Source organism: Diabrotica undecimpunctata, chromosome 10, assembly GCF_040954645.1.
Source record: "Diabrotica undecimpunctata isolate CICGRU chromosome 10, icDiaUnde3, whole genome shotgun sequence".
Taxonomy (NCBI): Eukaryota; Metazoa; Arthropoda; class Insecta; order Coleoptera; family Chrysomelidae; genus Diabrotica; species Diabrotica undecimpunctata.
Genome location: NC_092812.1, coordinates 70,052,637 through 70,069,204, shown reverse-complemented (window position 1 = coordinate 70,069,204; position 16,568 = coordinate 70,052,637). Strand labels below are relative to the sequence as shown.

At 33.9% G+C, this 16,568-nt stretch overlaps 1 protein-coding gene across 1 annotated transcript in view; it reads right to left on the bottom strand.

The window, feature by feature from the left end:
* Positions 1-237: 237 nt before the first annotated feature.
* The window catches only part of LOC140452369 (uncharacterized), a 35,886-nt gene continuing 19,555 nt past the window's right edge, over positions 238-16,568 (bottom strand). The window contains exon 3 of the mRNA XM_072546575.1: positions 238-10,612. Coding sequence (XP_072402676.1) covers positions 10,302-10,612 — 311 coding nt within the window. The 3' untranslated portion in view covers positions 238-10,301. The remainder of the gene's footprint in view (positions 10,613-16,568) is intronic.

Genomic DNA, 16,568 nt, shown 5'->3' with positions numbered 1-16,568 from the left:
TTTTCAGTTTTTATTAATCAACAAGTTAACAGTCTATTGCATTTACCTTTATAAATACCATGAGGATTGTTTTTTAATACGGATGTCCTTCCAATGTTTTTATGTGGCCATACAATGTTTTTAACAACTTTTTATGTAAGTAGTAAAAAACCAACGTGTTCTTTCTATATATTTAAATTTTAACTTACTTGTTTTTTAATATTGGTATTTTACTCTTTCGTTTAGTAAACTGATGATGGAATGATTCAATTCCGAAAAGATCTTCTTTAAAATAAAAAATTTTATACCTTAATACACACGAACACCACGTGCTTTGTGTTTATCATAATCATTAGCTACAACCCATAGTGGGTCTCGGTCTATTCTAAGATAAGCTTGCATTCCTTACTCTCAAGGTTACCAATTGGGAAAACAAAGAAAGGTCAGAATGACAGAATATCACAGAACATACCAAGAATCAGAAAGAGTTCTCTAAACGATGGAGAGAAGAAAGTGGTACCTTCGAGGGAGCGCAGAAAAACCACATGTGACGTATAATCTGTTGTTTAATTTATACAGTGAAGCATCTCAGAATTGCTTAGACCGAAGTCAACGAGGGCCTAATAATAACGGTGAGCCACTTAATATCATAAGATATGCTGACGATACCGTCCTTCTGGCGAGAACACTAGAAGAACTGCAACACCTTTCTCAACAACTAAATATACAGTGCAGCGGAATGCGCATTCTTTATTATTTTAAGATTTGTAAATAAATGGACTAATTTGCACGGTCCTATTTACACTGCATTTAATATTTTACCCAAATTAAGAATCCTCGATAATAATTCTTAGTTACACTGTAGAAGTCCTGGTACATGTTGTATTATAAAATAAATAATTTGGGAAGAATAATTACCGACATTACTAAAGAGACAGATAACTGTAAAAATGTTTTAACGTGATAAAGTTCCAACGAGAAAACAAGCAAAACTATCCACTTAAAGTACTGTTACCTATATATTTATCGAATGAGGTAGCTGACATTTTATCAGAAATATAGTTTATACGAGTTCTACAGCCGTTGAAACTTGACAAGACGTTAAATGTGTTTGATATTTAAATTGGAGCTTTACAAATTAATTGGCATTGCTCATATTCTAGGAATATTAATAGCCGTGACCTTATACTGATGCATATTTAAAGCTGACAAACAGGTGTTTAACATAATCAAGAAATTTGTGTGTCTCCAAACATGGTCGGAAAAAAATATTTTTAACTTTTTAGATCATGATAGGGTATTATTTCTATATCATGTGTGTATACGAGGTGATACAAACTTAAAATGTGCTATAGTATTCTTAATTAAAGAGATACATGCAAGAGAAACACATGAAATATTATACTTAGTATTTACAAAAAAGTTATGAAATATTCTGTAGAGTACGACAAGCAAAAAGTGGCTGATCATCTGCGTGTAAATAGAAAATAAAGTTTCATGAGTGCTTGTTCCGAATGCGGTGTTGCCGCGTCAAAAATTTAGTTATGATGTGAATATTACGAAAATAATGTACATTAAATATTAACTAACTTATTATTTTAGTTGAGCTACCATTTTCTATTTCTCGACCTTCCTTAATTATCCTTTGAACTGATTGTAAGCTCACGTCAATAATAATTTTTTATATAAAATAAAAGTTGCATTTAGTGCTTCTAAGATGTAAAAATGGACATTCACTAAAATAAACATGGAGAAGATCAGAAAAACTCAGAGAGCTAGGGAACGACAGATGCTGGTTATCTCACTCAAAGACCATAAAACCAATGAAGACATTCGTAATAGAACAAAAGTAAAAGATGCTGTCGAACAGGCAGCTAAACTGAAATGGAAATGGGCTGGACATAACGAACGTCTTAAGGATGGCCGATGGCTATATGAGGCCAAAAGCCCACGAGGAAGACCGCAAATGCGCTAGAGCGACGATATTAAAAGAACTGCAGGGCCAATGTGTACTAAATCAACAAAAACCAAGTTTAAAGAAATTATATCAACTCTAGACGATAGGCATTTGCCACACATTGCTTGTTTCAGCCGTGGCACTGATTAGAAATATGATTTCCTTTACAAAATATTTTCAACTGACATTTTTTTTCGTTTTTGGATAGTAATAGTGCTGGTTGTTGGTAGAACCAGATTTCGAGCGGCAAGGTATGGAGCCCGTAATTCTTCACACAGCTGAAGAATAAACTTACGACGACTGAGTCTACCTCCAGTTACTTCTTTATAAATAATCCATGCATTTATTGCTCCTGGTTCATTCTCGGTTTGTAACATGCACCACTATTTTCTATAAATCCATTCCAAACCGCAGTGGCTATAGCAAATTTGTCTGTTTTGAATCGTTCAGATCTCGTTTGCTTTACACAAAATCTGAGATATTTTATAATATCCTTGAATCCGTCTCGTGGCATAGTTTTCCTAAAAAACTGAGGACCCCATACTGTTGACCACAAGCTGTTGGTTGGAAAATTTTTGGCCGTAGACTCCTCTTACGTACATAATAGGAAGGGAAACCTCCAGCTCTTCCAAAATTACAGTCCATATGTCATTTTTCAAACATCGATGTGCTTCTGTAATAGTGCATTTTTGTACATAACGCAAAATGCTCTCGTTGATTATAAGATGCCAAGCACTTACCACACATTTATTCTTTAAGTTCCTTTTTGCATACGAAGTAGGACCTGATTCATCTCGACAAATATTGGGCTGAGCGTGGCGTTCTATAATGACAGTGAACATTCAATGAATATGAAGAAACTAAAAATCATAATCTTACCAGATACTGGTCCAGAACCAATAACTTTCCATGCTGCTCCGCCTTTTGATTTTTCGCTGTTTCCGATTGAAATAGCTTTTCCTTGTTGACCTCATTTTCTCTTGCGACTTAGCTTAGATGCACTTGGATTCACAATAATAGCTGAATCGTGTTGTTGAGAAGTAGAAGCAGTATTTATATAAATTGATAACGCTCGTACAATAAAACTTTTTAACTGATCTGAAGCATCAGAGTCACGTGAATCACTATTTTGTAGTGGTACGTATTCTTCGTCGTCTGACTCGTTATTTTTTCAAATTCAAATTCGCCTCCCGAAACATCTTCTATTTTTCGTATGTCTTTAAGAAATACAAATGAACGAAGACCTTCTAGCAAGAAACGTAAGGAACTTAAGTTAGCTTTCACATAAGTGAAAGAAAGAATCGTGGAATTTCCGAGAAAACGATAATAACTGACACAGGACCAGTTTGGCCCCTTCAGACTTCTATGGTAGGTTTGTTAGAACAACCTTTTAATAAATTTGGTAAACAACATTTTTTTGTGTTAAATAGGGCATTGTGCCAAAATATTAGAAGTCATAAAATATGAAATTATTATTGCGTCAAATAAAAAAACTAGACAGGAGGGGCCAAATTGTCCCTCCGACTTTCTAGTGTTAATGTTTAATTATATTTTATAATTATGCATTATATTTAATTTATTATTAAATTAATTACCCGTTAAAATAGCCATAAACACTTGTATTTTTTTAAGATTTACTAAAAGTCTTATCTACATTAAAAATACTTTCCAGTGCTTGGGAACCTAAACATTTATGTTTCACTGAACTTTCCATTTTAATTTAAAAATGTACCCGATGAGTTCAAAGAAATATTTAAATACTTGACAACACTGTAGTGAATTTAACGTTCGGAACTCGATCTCTTCCGCTTGACTGTCAGAGAAGATGTATAATAATACAAAATTTGGTCAACGCGCATTAGGCTACTTCTCGCTTATCGTACTGTGTACATATTTGTTTTTCATGTCAAATTTTTCAGGATACTACGACCTTATCTGTTAATATTTTAAATGCATCACCTTTTATATGATTTTGATGAATCTAAAGTTGTAAGGTTCACTGATTATATGACTTACTGTTTTATAAGAAAAATCTTTTACAAATTATAGTGATATAAATCTACTCTTCTTTAGCTTGCCTTATTTTACCACTAATGTTGCATTGTAATGTATGTTACTTTTCTGAATCACTATTTTGACTGCATTACTGACTTTGACTATTTATCTGAATCAAGCATTTGATTTGTCCTACATGGATTAACCGGAACTAGTTTAGAAAATTATATTGGCCAATTCTGATTGATAGAAGACATTTTTGATGATTCAGATCAACATATAATGCAAGTACAAGTACAATTACAAAAAATGAAGACGAATATAAGAATAATAAGTAGAATGTGAAGAGAAGCTAAAATAATTTGCATTTTTGGGCACAAACGAAGTTCCATTTGTATGGGTGAACGATAGAAAAACACAAAAAAGAAAATCGAAGTAACTGCAAGGGAAGTAATATGAGTAAAAAAGAATAAGAATAATGTGGAATGGTTTGATGACGACTCTAAGGAACGCATAGACAGAAATCATTTTTCTTTCTGCAGTCAATGATAGGTACAAGAGAATAGGAAAATAGAAAAAGGATAAAATATTTATGTCAGTGAGTTCAGGAAATTGAAAATCTAAACCAACAGAATTAAACTAGGAAGTTATACAGCGCGGTAAAGGATATGACTAAATTCTGTAAAAATAGAGAGGGAAGAATTCTTAAGGAGAAAAATAAGGTAATTGCCAGAAAAAACGAGTATTTCGAAGACCTATTGAATGTTGACAGGCAAGCTGGGTGAATTTTTAATGGGAAAACTTATTTTTCTAATACGAGTATTGTTAACTTCGGGTGGATAATTATTGTGGGCCAGATAATTTAATTGTTCTATCCAGTAGACTAAATACAATACTTATTTTATGTAATTTAGATGAATAGATGTTTAAATTTAAATAAATTCCCGACCAAACATCTTCCAACAAGAAATAATTAAGTCACCTTCCGAGGCAGACAGAAAACAAGAAAAGGAAATTTATTTAAAAGTAATCGAATGGATATTGTAAAAAAACGAAAGAAATTTTTCAAGTGGCACACAGTTTTTTTATCCCTACTTTTGCATGACTGTCTCCTTTCTGACATTTAGCGCATAGATTTCATATATACACATATAAACAGTAAAAGAGACCATAAACCAAACCCTACAAGTTTAACTACACATTCTTTGAAAAGTAATCATTCTTTTGATTTTGAAAATATGCAATTTTAGAGAGAATCACTAGAATAAGACCGATATCAAAGACCTCTCCAATATACACTCGCGATCATAAAATCCGGGTCACATTTAAAATTTCAAGTTTCTTGAATATTTTTGCCTCTGGTGCAGTAATAACCTTTTTTTAGGCTAACATATTTTTTATTTGTCATCAATGTTTGTTTTGAAAGAAAAAAAAAACGGTTCTTTATTGTTTTTGTTGAAAAAGCAGAAAACAAACCAAATTGTTGATAAAACAGACATACGAAAAAAATGGAAAATACAGAATGTGGTAAAATATCAGTGAAATTTCAATGACTAATATCGTGTATTGCCTCCACTTGCTCTAATAACCTCTTGCAGACGACGGGGCATACTCTCAATTTTTCTCCGGATTACATGTTGTGGTATGTTATTCCAATCTCTCATTAACAGATCCTTAAGCTCCTGTGCGTTGTTAGGAGGAGATTTTAGGTGTTAAATACGTTTTTTCAAATCGTCCCAGAGATGTTCAACGGGATTCAGGTCCGGAGACCTAGCTGGCCAGGGTAACCTCGTAATTCCAACCTCGTCCATGTATTGCATACTGATCGTGGCAACGTGCGTTCGCGCGTTTTTCTGCATAAAAACGACGTCTTCTCCAAGCCCTGCCATGGTATGCATAACATGTTCTTCCAGAATTTCCGTAATCTCCCTTCGTGCAGTTAAGGACCCATTTTCGATGAAGGGTAGTTCTGTGCAGAAGTCGAAACATACACCTCCCCAAGCCATGACCGAGCCTCCACCAAATGGCATTATTGGAGCAATGCAAGCTTGTGAAAATCATTCACCGGTTCTCCTCCAAACTCTTACACGTCCATCGGATACAGTTAGGCAGAAACGGGATTCATCTGAGCATAACTCTTTGCTCCAATCGTTAATTCCCCAATGCGCGTATTATCGAGCAAAAGCTAGTCGTGCAACTCGATGCGCCAGGCGAAGTGGCGGTCCTGTAGCCATTACCCGAGAAGATAGTCCAAAATAACGAAGTCTTCTCCTGACTATTGCAACGCTAACATTGCGATTTCGTAATTCCTGTAGATAATTTCGATGCATAATCGCAGTTGAGGTCCGGTTTCGCAAAGCCTGAAACACAAGAAAACGGTCATCTCGTGCCGTGGTCGTTCTTCATCGTCCAGAGGCAGGTCGTCTGGATAGCAAACCCGTCTCCTGAAAGCGTTGAAGCACTCGTTGAACCGTAGAAAGGCTTACGCCAACAGTTCTTGCGACTTGCCGTTGAGTGTGACCGTCTTTCACAAGCGCAACAATTTGTTCCGTTTCAACAATAGTCAAGGGCATTTTTGGCAAAAAATAAACAATAATAAACACTAATAATGGCACTAATAAACACTATTGGTGGCAATAATAAACGTTTGTTCGTTGCGTTTGAACAGAAAGTCGAAGCAAAAATGAGACATTTAAAACAACCGGCAGTTACAGGTACCGTCCATTTTGGGAAGTATGCACTTTTCCGCGAATTCGGCACTATTGGAATTTCTTACAAAGGAAACCGCTAAGCCGAGAATAATTCTCAGCAACATGCATTAGTTTGTATTTGTGTTATTATTATTTACAATAAAGCTCGTTAAAAATGAAATATCGGTGATTTTCAAGGTGACCCGGATTTTATGATCGCGAGTGTATATTATAATTTAATTAATCAGTCACCATGTTTACTTCGACACTGGCGCTGCTTACAACTTGCAAAGGCATAAACCACAGTATCATTCATATATTTCATTCTTAAGGAATTCGTCTGTTTCTGTATCATTTTAGTTTGTGTATGTGTATATATAACAGTAACTCATAAATAATTTTACGTTTTACTGTACAATTTTAGATTCACAAAAGTCATAATTATATACTCGTACTTAAAATAGACACAAACACGTTTGACATTACGCCACTTGGCCCAGTCCTGTATAAGAAATATTATTTATATCGAACCGGATTTTAAAAACTTTCAGTATACTTTTACCAGCACTGTATTAAAAATATTATATATTTAAAGCTATAGTCTTTGGAAAAATACCTACAATTTATTACTAATAAAATACAATATCAATCGGTCAACAAATAACTGCATAATAAAATAGCAAATCATTTTTCATGCATTAAAACATACAAAAATAAAGATTTACAAATAGTTTTTTTTTTAAGAAGTAAAGTCACTTATAAAGTGAATAAATAAATAATCTTGTCACTAAAGTTATTTCACACTTGTGTTTATCAAAGCAATTCAAAAAATATATCAAATTGGCCGAGTTAAAAAGAGAATTACAAATAGTATACAAACAGGCCAAAATGATATAATTTTTGAACAAACTACCAACAACTCTAAAAATGTTAAAATTCTCATTCTTCCAAAAATACTCCTTAATTTTAAAAAAATATTAATCCTTTTTTGCTACTACAATTTTGTGACAATAACTTATATCATATAGTTGCTCATTACCACTCGTCAGGTAGAAAATCGAATGTCGAGTCAAGTGTAGACAAAAGTTTTCGTAAGTATTCGAAAATTCCAATATCAATTAATCAAAGTCAGCACACCACAGTTTATCCTACTATCTTACGTAGCGAAAATATTTAATGGCATTAGATTCAAGTCTGCTTTATTCCTAGCAGTGATAAATATCCTCTATAGGAATAAAAGTCATTTAGACCTATTAACCTAACATATTTTTCTTTAAAAGTTATGGAAGGATACTAAAAACATACATAAGAACAGAATACTTGTCAAGTCTACCGCCCCACTAAGAACAACTTCCCTATCAACCAAATAACTGCACTCTAGATGCCTTGCATTGTCTTGTTAAAGATCGCGAAAGGCCATATAATCAAATTAAACGACATTATGTGCTTTTGTAGATATAGAGGCCGCATTTGAACATCTCAGTGGAGTCTATTAATGCTGTCGCAACAGAAAACCCATAAATTCATTCCATTCTCACTACTGGAAATATAATTACCGACCTGGGAGATCAGTCGACCATTATAAGACCAGGTACAGCTTGTCCTTGTAAAGGATTCTTATCACCTCCACTTTGATCGATGATCGATAGTAGTTGACGATCTTGTAACAAAGCTCAAATGACAAGGATTTTGTGATTTGGGCTATGCAGTCGATCTAGTTATAGTGGTTAGAGGTAAGCTTTTCATTATTGTTGTTTATTCTTTGGACCCAACAAAATATCCAACATTAGTTTCATTTTAGGTTATATTTCAAAAGGATGGCGACAGGTTAGGGTCTACATTGTTGCTAGAAGTGGCAAGCGCCTTCCAAAATCATATAGTCCTATTAGCCTAACATCCTTTCTTCTAAATTGTATGGAAAAATATTAAATACTTACATAAAAACTGAATGCTTGTCAAGTATACCTCATGAAAAACAATTTGCTTATCAACCAGACAAATCTGTCATGGATGCATTGCATTGTCTGTCAAAGACCTCGAAAAGGTTATCTCCTCAAAAGAAGTGGTAGTATGGGTGTCCATAGACATAGGGAGTGTATTTGATAACACTTCATCTGATTACCTTCATCATTAAATGGATTCAATCTGATTCAAATGGAACTGTTAGAAATCGATTTTTGTGTTCAAAGGTCTCTTAAGCAACTGGCAGGATGCAACAAAGTACTTTTGCTGAGGGTGTCAGGGCGTAAAAAATTGTTGGTAATAAGATTGCTGATAGTCTTGCTAAAGAAAAAAATACTCCGATTATCGAGCCAGGACCATTCTGTGGTGTACCAAAAAGCCGCATAATGGAGGATAGGAGGATCCGAAAATAAGAAAATGAACTAACTAGTGTAACTTACTGGGAATATATTCCAGGCCAAAGGCAAGCCAAAAGGTTATTATAACCTTCACTTCGCTACGCAAAAATACTCTTACGAGCTTCGGAGGACTAAACTAAGAATAATCACAGGTGTTTTCACTGGATACTGCTCACTTAGATATCTTTAAAAAATTAACAAAGTGGGCAAAGCAATATGAAGATTCTTCAAAAATCCTAAACGAATTTATTAGATGTGACCAGCAATAGAAATCTTGGCTCTCAACTTTTGTCTATTTTGACTAATATCTTACTATAGCTAAAAGAAGAATTTAAGCTACTATAAGTATACTTAGTATACTGAATCTAATATAAATATATTACAATTATAAATAGCACTTTAACTCATAGTTTCTTTTGTTGGTTCTCAGTTAAGACAAGCTTTCTATTGGCAAAAGTTTTAGCATCCCTATAGATACTTGAATGGCCGAATATCTTTCTTGAGTGAATTACTTCGGCATTAACACAGTGATCAGTGAAAAAGTCTAACAATGTTTTTTACTTAAGAAATCTAATAAAAAAAACCTAAGACTCTTAAAGTTTTGTCCAATCAATTTGTGGCTCACGAAATATGGAGATAAAATAAAACTTATTATGAACTTATAGAAAACAGAAATGATGGTAAACTTAGTTTCCAATAGAATGCTGTGTTTTAACGCTGTACATGTTCCATTATACGTTTACCTGTTTGTATAATGTAAACTTGAACAAAACCATCTTAAATAATTAGTAAAATTTGCACTACCTAGATATAATAGATACAAACAATGGGATTTTAATACAATGTGCTGCCATATTTCCAATTAATAGCAGCTGGTAAGTCTGGGCAGTACTACAAGCTAAAGTGTTATTGAGAATTTTATTAACCAAATTCAATATGATAAAATATATATATTGTTATCAAAATTATTTTCAAAATTTAAAATTTGGCACAGCAGTTGTATTCCCTAAGCAATAAATATTAGAGACATATTGAGTTTCGTAAAATACCCCAAAAGTGCCAATATAACATTTTTTAAAAATGTTATTAGCAAGTTAAACTTTACAGTGAGCAAATGAATCCCTTGAATAACAATTTTAGGTCCAAATAGTGGACGTTTGACAAAGCGGTATATAAACATTTGTGTGTTATACAAATGGTTAAATATAATCTTATGGATTCATAAAATAGGAATGACAAGAAGTTTTTTTTGTATATACAACAAACACAGTTTCTTACAAACCATTAATACTGATTCAGTAATACTTGGAGATTCACTTTTTAAATACAAAAAATCAAATTTATGACAACAATTGCAACGTATTGACTTGCTTTCATACTGAACCCTCCAGAGTGCACATAAGTAACAGTAACATTCTGTTTGGGTTGAGTTTCTAGTTCCTTTTCTTTTGAAACGTCAAATATCACTCTGGTTCCACTTCCTTCAATTAAATCTTCATCGTCTGTGATACTTGAAAACTTACCTTTTCCGCTGTTACACAGATCGGTCGAGCAGAAGCAATATTCCACTTCGTTTGCTACTTTGCAGTCGTCAATTTTTTTTTCAAAACAGGATCTGATTTTTTTGTCTCCTGAGAAATATAAACAAAACACAACTTATATAGCACTTATAATATATAACACCTAAAATCTATACATCAAACATTAAGCAGTTCACACCAAAGATTCAACTTTTAGTCACTTTCTATTCGAGATCCATTGAAGATATCATGGACAGTGCATGTAACAAACCACGAAGTCATGACAAGGATTAACAAAGGAATTGAAGTAAACCTGGGGCATGTTGTCTGTGCCGGTCCCAGCTGGTGTAAAGAAGAGACTCCGAACTAAGATGGGGTCCTTTAGTACTCTGCGCAAGACAGACTAGGCGGGGGAGTACTCAACGGAATACAATTTCTGGCAGGTGCGGTACCACAAAGTCACAGGCGGCAATCAAGTTGATTTAACCAGCTGTGATACTGCGAACACCGCCAACCCGTCTGGCAGGCGTTGTGTTTTAATGCCAATATACCCCTTAAAACCGCGATATCAGAATACAGATTTACCCCAGGTGAGTAGGATGCGTCTGAAATTAATAAAATTAAATCAGCGAAGTTAGAAAGAGAGCTGAAACTTTTAAAACACTGAAATCAGGGCATATATTCTATCAGATTGGCCCTCAAACTACATCGGTTGAAGAAATCGGTTTCTTTGTCTTCTTTGTCCATAAAAACCACGCGAACAAAAATAGGTGTAAAAGAAGCAGAGCTAGAAACATCCTTGGGAAAATTCGGTTCCCCAGGAAGAAATGATCGAAGAGAAACGCTACTAGGATTCCTACTGCAGAATAATGTATTCAACATGAACAGCTTCTTTCACAAAAAGATGCACAGAAGATGGACCTGGCAAAGTCCAAACGGTAGAACAAGGAACGAAATCGACTACATCATAATTGACAAAAAACAAATAATTAAAGATTTAACAGTACTTAACAAGTTCACCAAAAGCGGTGACCACAGAATGATACGAGCAAAAGTCTAAATCAACATAAAAAGAGAAAGGAACATAATGATTAAAAATAAATCTCAGGGTATCTAGACACCCCCATTAGATATAAATCAATATAAGGCACATATCAATAATAAGCTACTACTGCATGAAACTTCCGAGAACGATCTTATCGAAATAAACGCCTTACAAGAACGTCACCGAGTGCACAGTCCTAAAAGAAAATCAGGTAGTAAAATAAACAAAACAAATGAGAAGCGATAAGAATTCAGACATCCACACTCTAAGAGAAATGAATAAAACTGTTTCGAAGGCAATCAGGAGAGATTTAAGGAAATTTAAAACCGATAATATTAAACGCACTACAGAGGAAAATAATAGCCTAAAAGTTCTACGTAGAAAGATAACGAATGAGAAATTCGAAATTCATAAATTAAGAAACAAGCAAAATGAAATAATATCACGTAGAGACGAGTTAATACAGGTCGTCGAAGAGTTTTACGAGGAATTATGAAAGTAGACGAGAAGATCAAACAGGAAAACAAACAGCCATTTTAAAGAAGATCATGAATCAAGGTTACGAACTAATAATGTCATAGATAAAGGTGGAAGATATTCGACAAACATTAAGAAAAATGAAAAAGAACAAAGTCCCAGGTGAGGATGGAATTGTAATAGAAGCTATCGTAAATGGAGGAGATATGCTATTAAATAAATTAAGGAAACTGTTTAATCTATGTTTGCAACAAAGAGAGGTGTCCAAAGAATGGAACAATGCTATAACCATCCTTTTGTATAAAAAAGGAGATAGAACGGACCTAGAAAATTATAGAGCTATTAGCCTGTTGAACCACATATACAAGCTCTTCACTAAGTTAGTGACATCAAGATTGGAGAAAAAATTAGATTTCTACCAACCGAGAGAGCAGGCAAGATTCCGTTCAAATTATGGTATCAATGATCGCCTCCATACAGTAAAGATACTCATTGAAAAATCTATAGAATACAACAAACCTCTTGTCCTCACTTTCATAGATTTTCAATGAAACGTTGGATACGATCGAAATAGACAGCCTTATAGAAGCAATGAATCACAGCAGGATTGACCATAGGTATAGTGAACTTATTTACAATATTTACAAAAATGCCACTATGACTGTTAAGATACACGATAAGACTTGACCAATAAAAATAAAACGTGGGATAAGGCAAGTAGATACATTGTCACCGAAATTATTCATAACGGCATTAGAGTATGCCTTTAAGATGGTCAATTGGGACCACATAGGAGTAACAATACACGGCGAAAAGCTTAACCATCTCCGCTTCGCAGATGACATTGTCTTTATCACAGATAATTTAGGAGAAGCCACAGATATGTTAAATGAACTGGAGTTTGCATGTTCGAAGGTGGGCCTCAGAATGAACTTCACCAAAACAAAGTTTATGACAAATATGGTCCTCAATAACCATTTAGCTATTCAAGACAAAGAAGTGGTAGAACTGATGGAGAAATATACGTATTTGGGTCATGAAATAAGAATCAGCATGCATAACCAAATATGCGAAATCCAAAAATAAATTACTTTAGCGTGGGCAGCCTTTGGAAAACTGCTAGACTCACTTAGGGCCAATATATCAATTAGCCTCAAAAGAAAAGTATTTGATCAATGCTTATTACCGATCATGACCTATGGGGCGGAAACTATGAATCTAACCAAAACTACGGCTTCGAAATTCAGAGTGGCACAGAGACCAATGGAACGGTATATGCTGGAAGTGACGTTGCGGGAACAAATAATGAACGAAGATCTGCGAAGAAGGACAAGTATTGCTGATGTGGAACGCATAGTGGAACTGAAATGGAACTGGGCAGGCCATGTAGCGAGAATGCACGACTCACGATGGACGAGCAAAATTACAAATTGGAGGCCAAGAGCAGACAAACGTAGTAGAGAAAGACCACCTACACGTTGGGCTGACATCAGGCGTATCACCTCACCAAAAATTGGCAACAAAGAGCACGAAACCGTAAGGAATGGAGGAGTTTAAAGGAGGCCTATGTCCAGCAGTAGACGTGATAAATGAAGGCATTATGATAATGTTGTTGTGCTTGGTGAGAGATATTATACGAGTAGTTCATGCAAATAAGCAAAAAAATTACCCTGTTTGTAACACTGACCACTCCAAGCAAACAACATTAGCTTTGAGTAGTGGATGGACCTCTATAACAAGAATCTATTTATCGCTTTTTTCGACTATCAGAAAAAAGAAAAACATTCGAAACAAAGTTGAAAGTAAGAAACTTATAAGTCATATAAAAACCTTCAAAATGGCGTTTGTTAAATGTTTCTATCCTTATTTGTTGTTGCAAAATAAGTTAGAAATTTTGGTTGTTTACAAACATTAATAACTTTTTTAGAAATGAACTTAGAACCTGCATGTTACATGGAATGTTGGGATTTGTAGGAATTATGATCAAAATTTCAAAGTGATCGGTCAAATAGTTTAAAAGTTATTTTATTTGTTTTTCATACAATTTTTTGCAAAAATATAAGTCCGAAAATAATAAATACAGTAATTCTACGGGTAGCTTATAAAAGAAGGTTTATTTATAAAAAGAACAATTTTTTTTTTATTTATTTACGCTGCAACCACAAGGGTTATTAGCGACCTAAAAAATATAATACAGGTAAAGGTAGAAAAAATTACAATAATTGATACAGTTCTGAGTCTTTAAGATAACTTATTGTGTTTTTTAATATTCATGTTTTTTCCTAAGACTTGTGATGGAACAGACATGAAGTCAACAGTGATATTATTATTCTTTAGAGGAATTATTTACCGATGAGTCAGAATCTTCTTCCGATAATGAAGTTTTCACTGTAGAGAGTAAACCTATGTGTTTGCCAAGTTTTCGTATTAATTTGGTGCTTATGGTTTTCATTATTTTGTCGATGTAGTATGAATGTAATTCCGTTAGAAACTTTATAAGTACATAAGAGTCTTCTGAGTACAATTTTGTTACGCTGATTATGTCTTTTGATCCTTGTATATTTTCGAATAGATCCACTACTTGATCGAAGCTTAACAATTGCTTTTCCCTTTCTACATATTCTCTAACTGGTTCCAATAATGTTTGGAGATTTGGTATATCATTTCTTAAGTTTTTGTAATCAGTTTTGGTTTTTTTCTTTAATTGAAGCTTAGGTTTTTCAAAGTTTTCTTCGGAGGGAGGCGTGATTGCATCTTCTAGGGTTCTTTTTCCGGTTGCTTTGTTCGAAGTTACTTGGGGTTCGTAAGAATTCAAATGTGTATTTTTATTTGGAGGTATGTGTTGACTTGTTTCGGGTAAGGTTGATTTATGTTTTTGGGTATTAGAGGATGACTCAGACGATGTAGGTGTTGCGATTGTAGTGTTAACTGAAGAAGTGGTCAAATGTATGGATGTATTTTGTAGTGAGCACTGTTGGCTTTGGTTTATTGATAAATTTGGGATTGCTACTCTTTGTAATGTGGTTTGAGAAGACGTAGTAAGTGTGGAGGGAGTGGTATTTGAGATTGCGGGAGTATTTTGTAGATTATCTTGTTGAGTATGATTTATTGATGAATTTTGTCTTATTTCTGTTTGCATTGCACTATCATTGTGAGGATGGTTAGAAGGTGAAAAATTTTTTACAATTAGCTGCCTGGTGTTCAGTTAATTTGCATTTGAAACAATTTTCGTTTTGGGCTATAAATATGCGGTATGATGTTTGTTCCAACTCGATAATAAAAGATTCAGGTAGTACAAAGTTGTCTGGAAAAGGTGAAACGAAAATTTGTCTTCGGAAGCTTAGAATATGACTAAAGGCAGGATTGGTTGCTCCTATCCGTAGATATGATATGTCTAAGAGAGGATTTAAACCTAGTTTTATTAATTCGTCCATTATTATGTTAGAAGGTATGCTTGGACATACATTGGACAGAATTAAGCGGACTGATGGAGTTATTAATCTTCTCGCTTCTAGTATATTTCCATTTACTATTATTTTCTTTGTTTCTGCTATGAATTTATCTACTAGGTTTTTGGATGATAGATATATGCATATTCTACCGTTTGATATACGGGATGCGAAAATTATATTTTTCGGTTCTATATGCTGACTCAATCCTTCAAGATAGTCATTAATTGTACAATTCTCTAGAGTGGTAAACAAAATAGCTTGATCTCTGCTTGGGATTAATATACTACGTGGTTGACTAACTGCTTTTGAGTATGATGCATTTTGTGGTAGCTGATTGGAAGATGACATCTTTTAAATGGATTTTAAAATCCGACTAAAACCGGTGCTGTTTTACAGCTTTCGTTGTGATACCAGTTCATGTAAATTGGATAATACTTATAACTGATTGCAGTTGTTTAAAGAACAATTTTGAATATTGCAAAATCGTTTACAATTAGAATATCTTTTTAACCATTGCCTGCAGGAAAATTATTTTTTCGTATTTAAAAGCTTGTATTATTTCACAAATTAAACAAAAAAGTTGTGCTAGGACAATTCGGAGCGAAGATTGACCCTTTTTTTTTAATAATTCACAGCAGCTTTGTTTAAGATAGATAGATTAAGATATCTAATTAACGTCATTTGAAAGAACATACTTTAAAGTTTTAATGTGCCAAATTCGAAAAAGATTGCCTTTAACGAAATCCTCCACAAATATGAAGTACGTCCTGAGAAGGTAGTTGAATGAAGTGTTTAAGTTATGAGCAAAATAATGAGTTTGACGCTTTGATTGTTTATTTAAAAATATTTCCACTAAAAAATTGATGAATCTCTAGATGAGAGCCTTTTTGTAATATCTCATGCTACACATTTCAACTGTCAAACCCGTCTATACAGTTATGACGAAAAAAACCTTATTATTACTAATTTCATTGGTCTAGTACTCTAATAAATTTAGATTATAATAAAATTTCATTTTCCATACATTTATACCCAATTCGAAGGCACTGATCGGCACATCCTTCGTTTTCGTGCTATCAAGCTCAAGAGGACA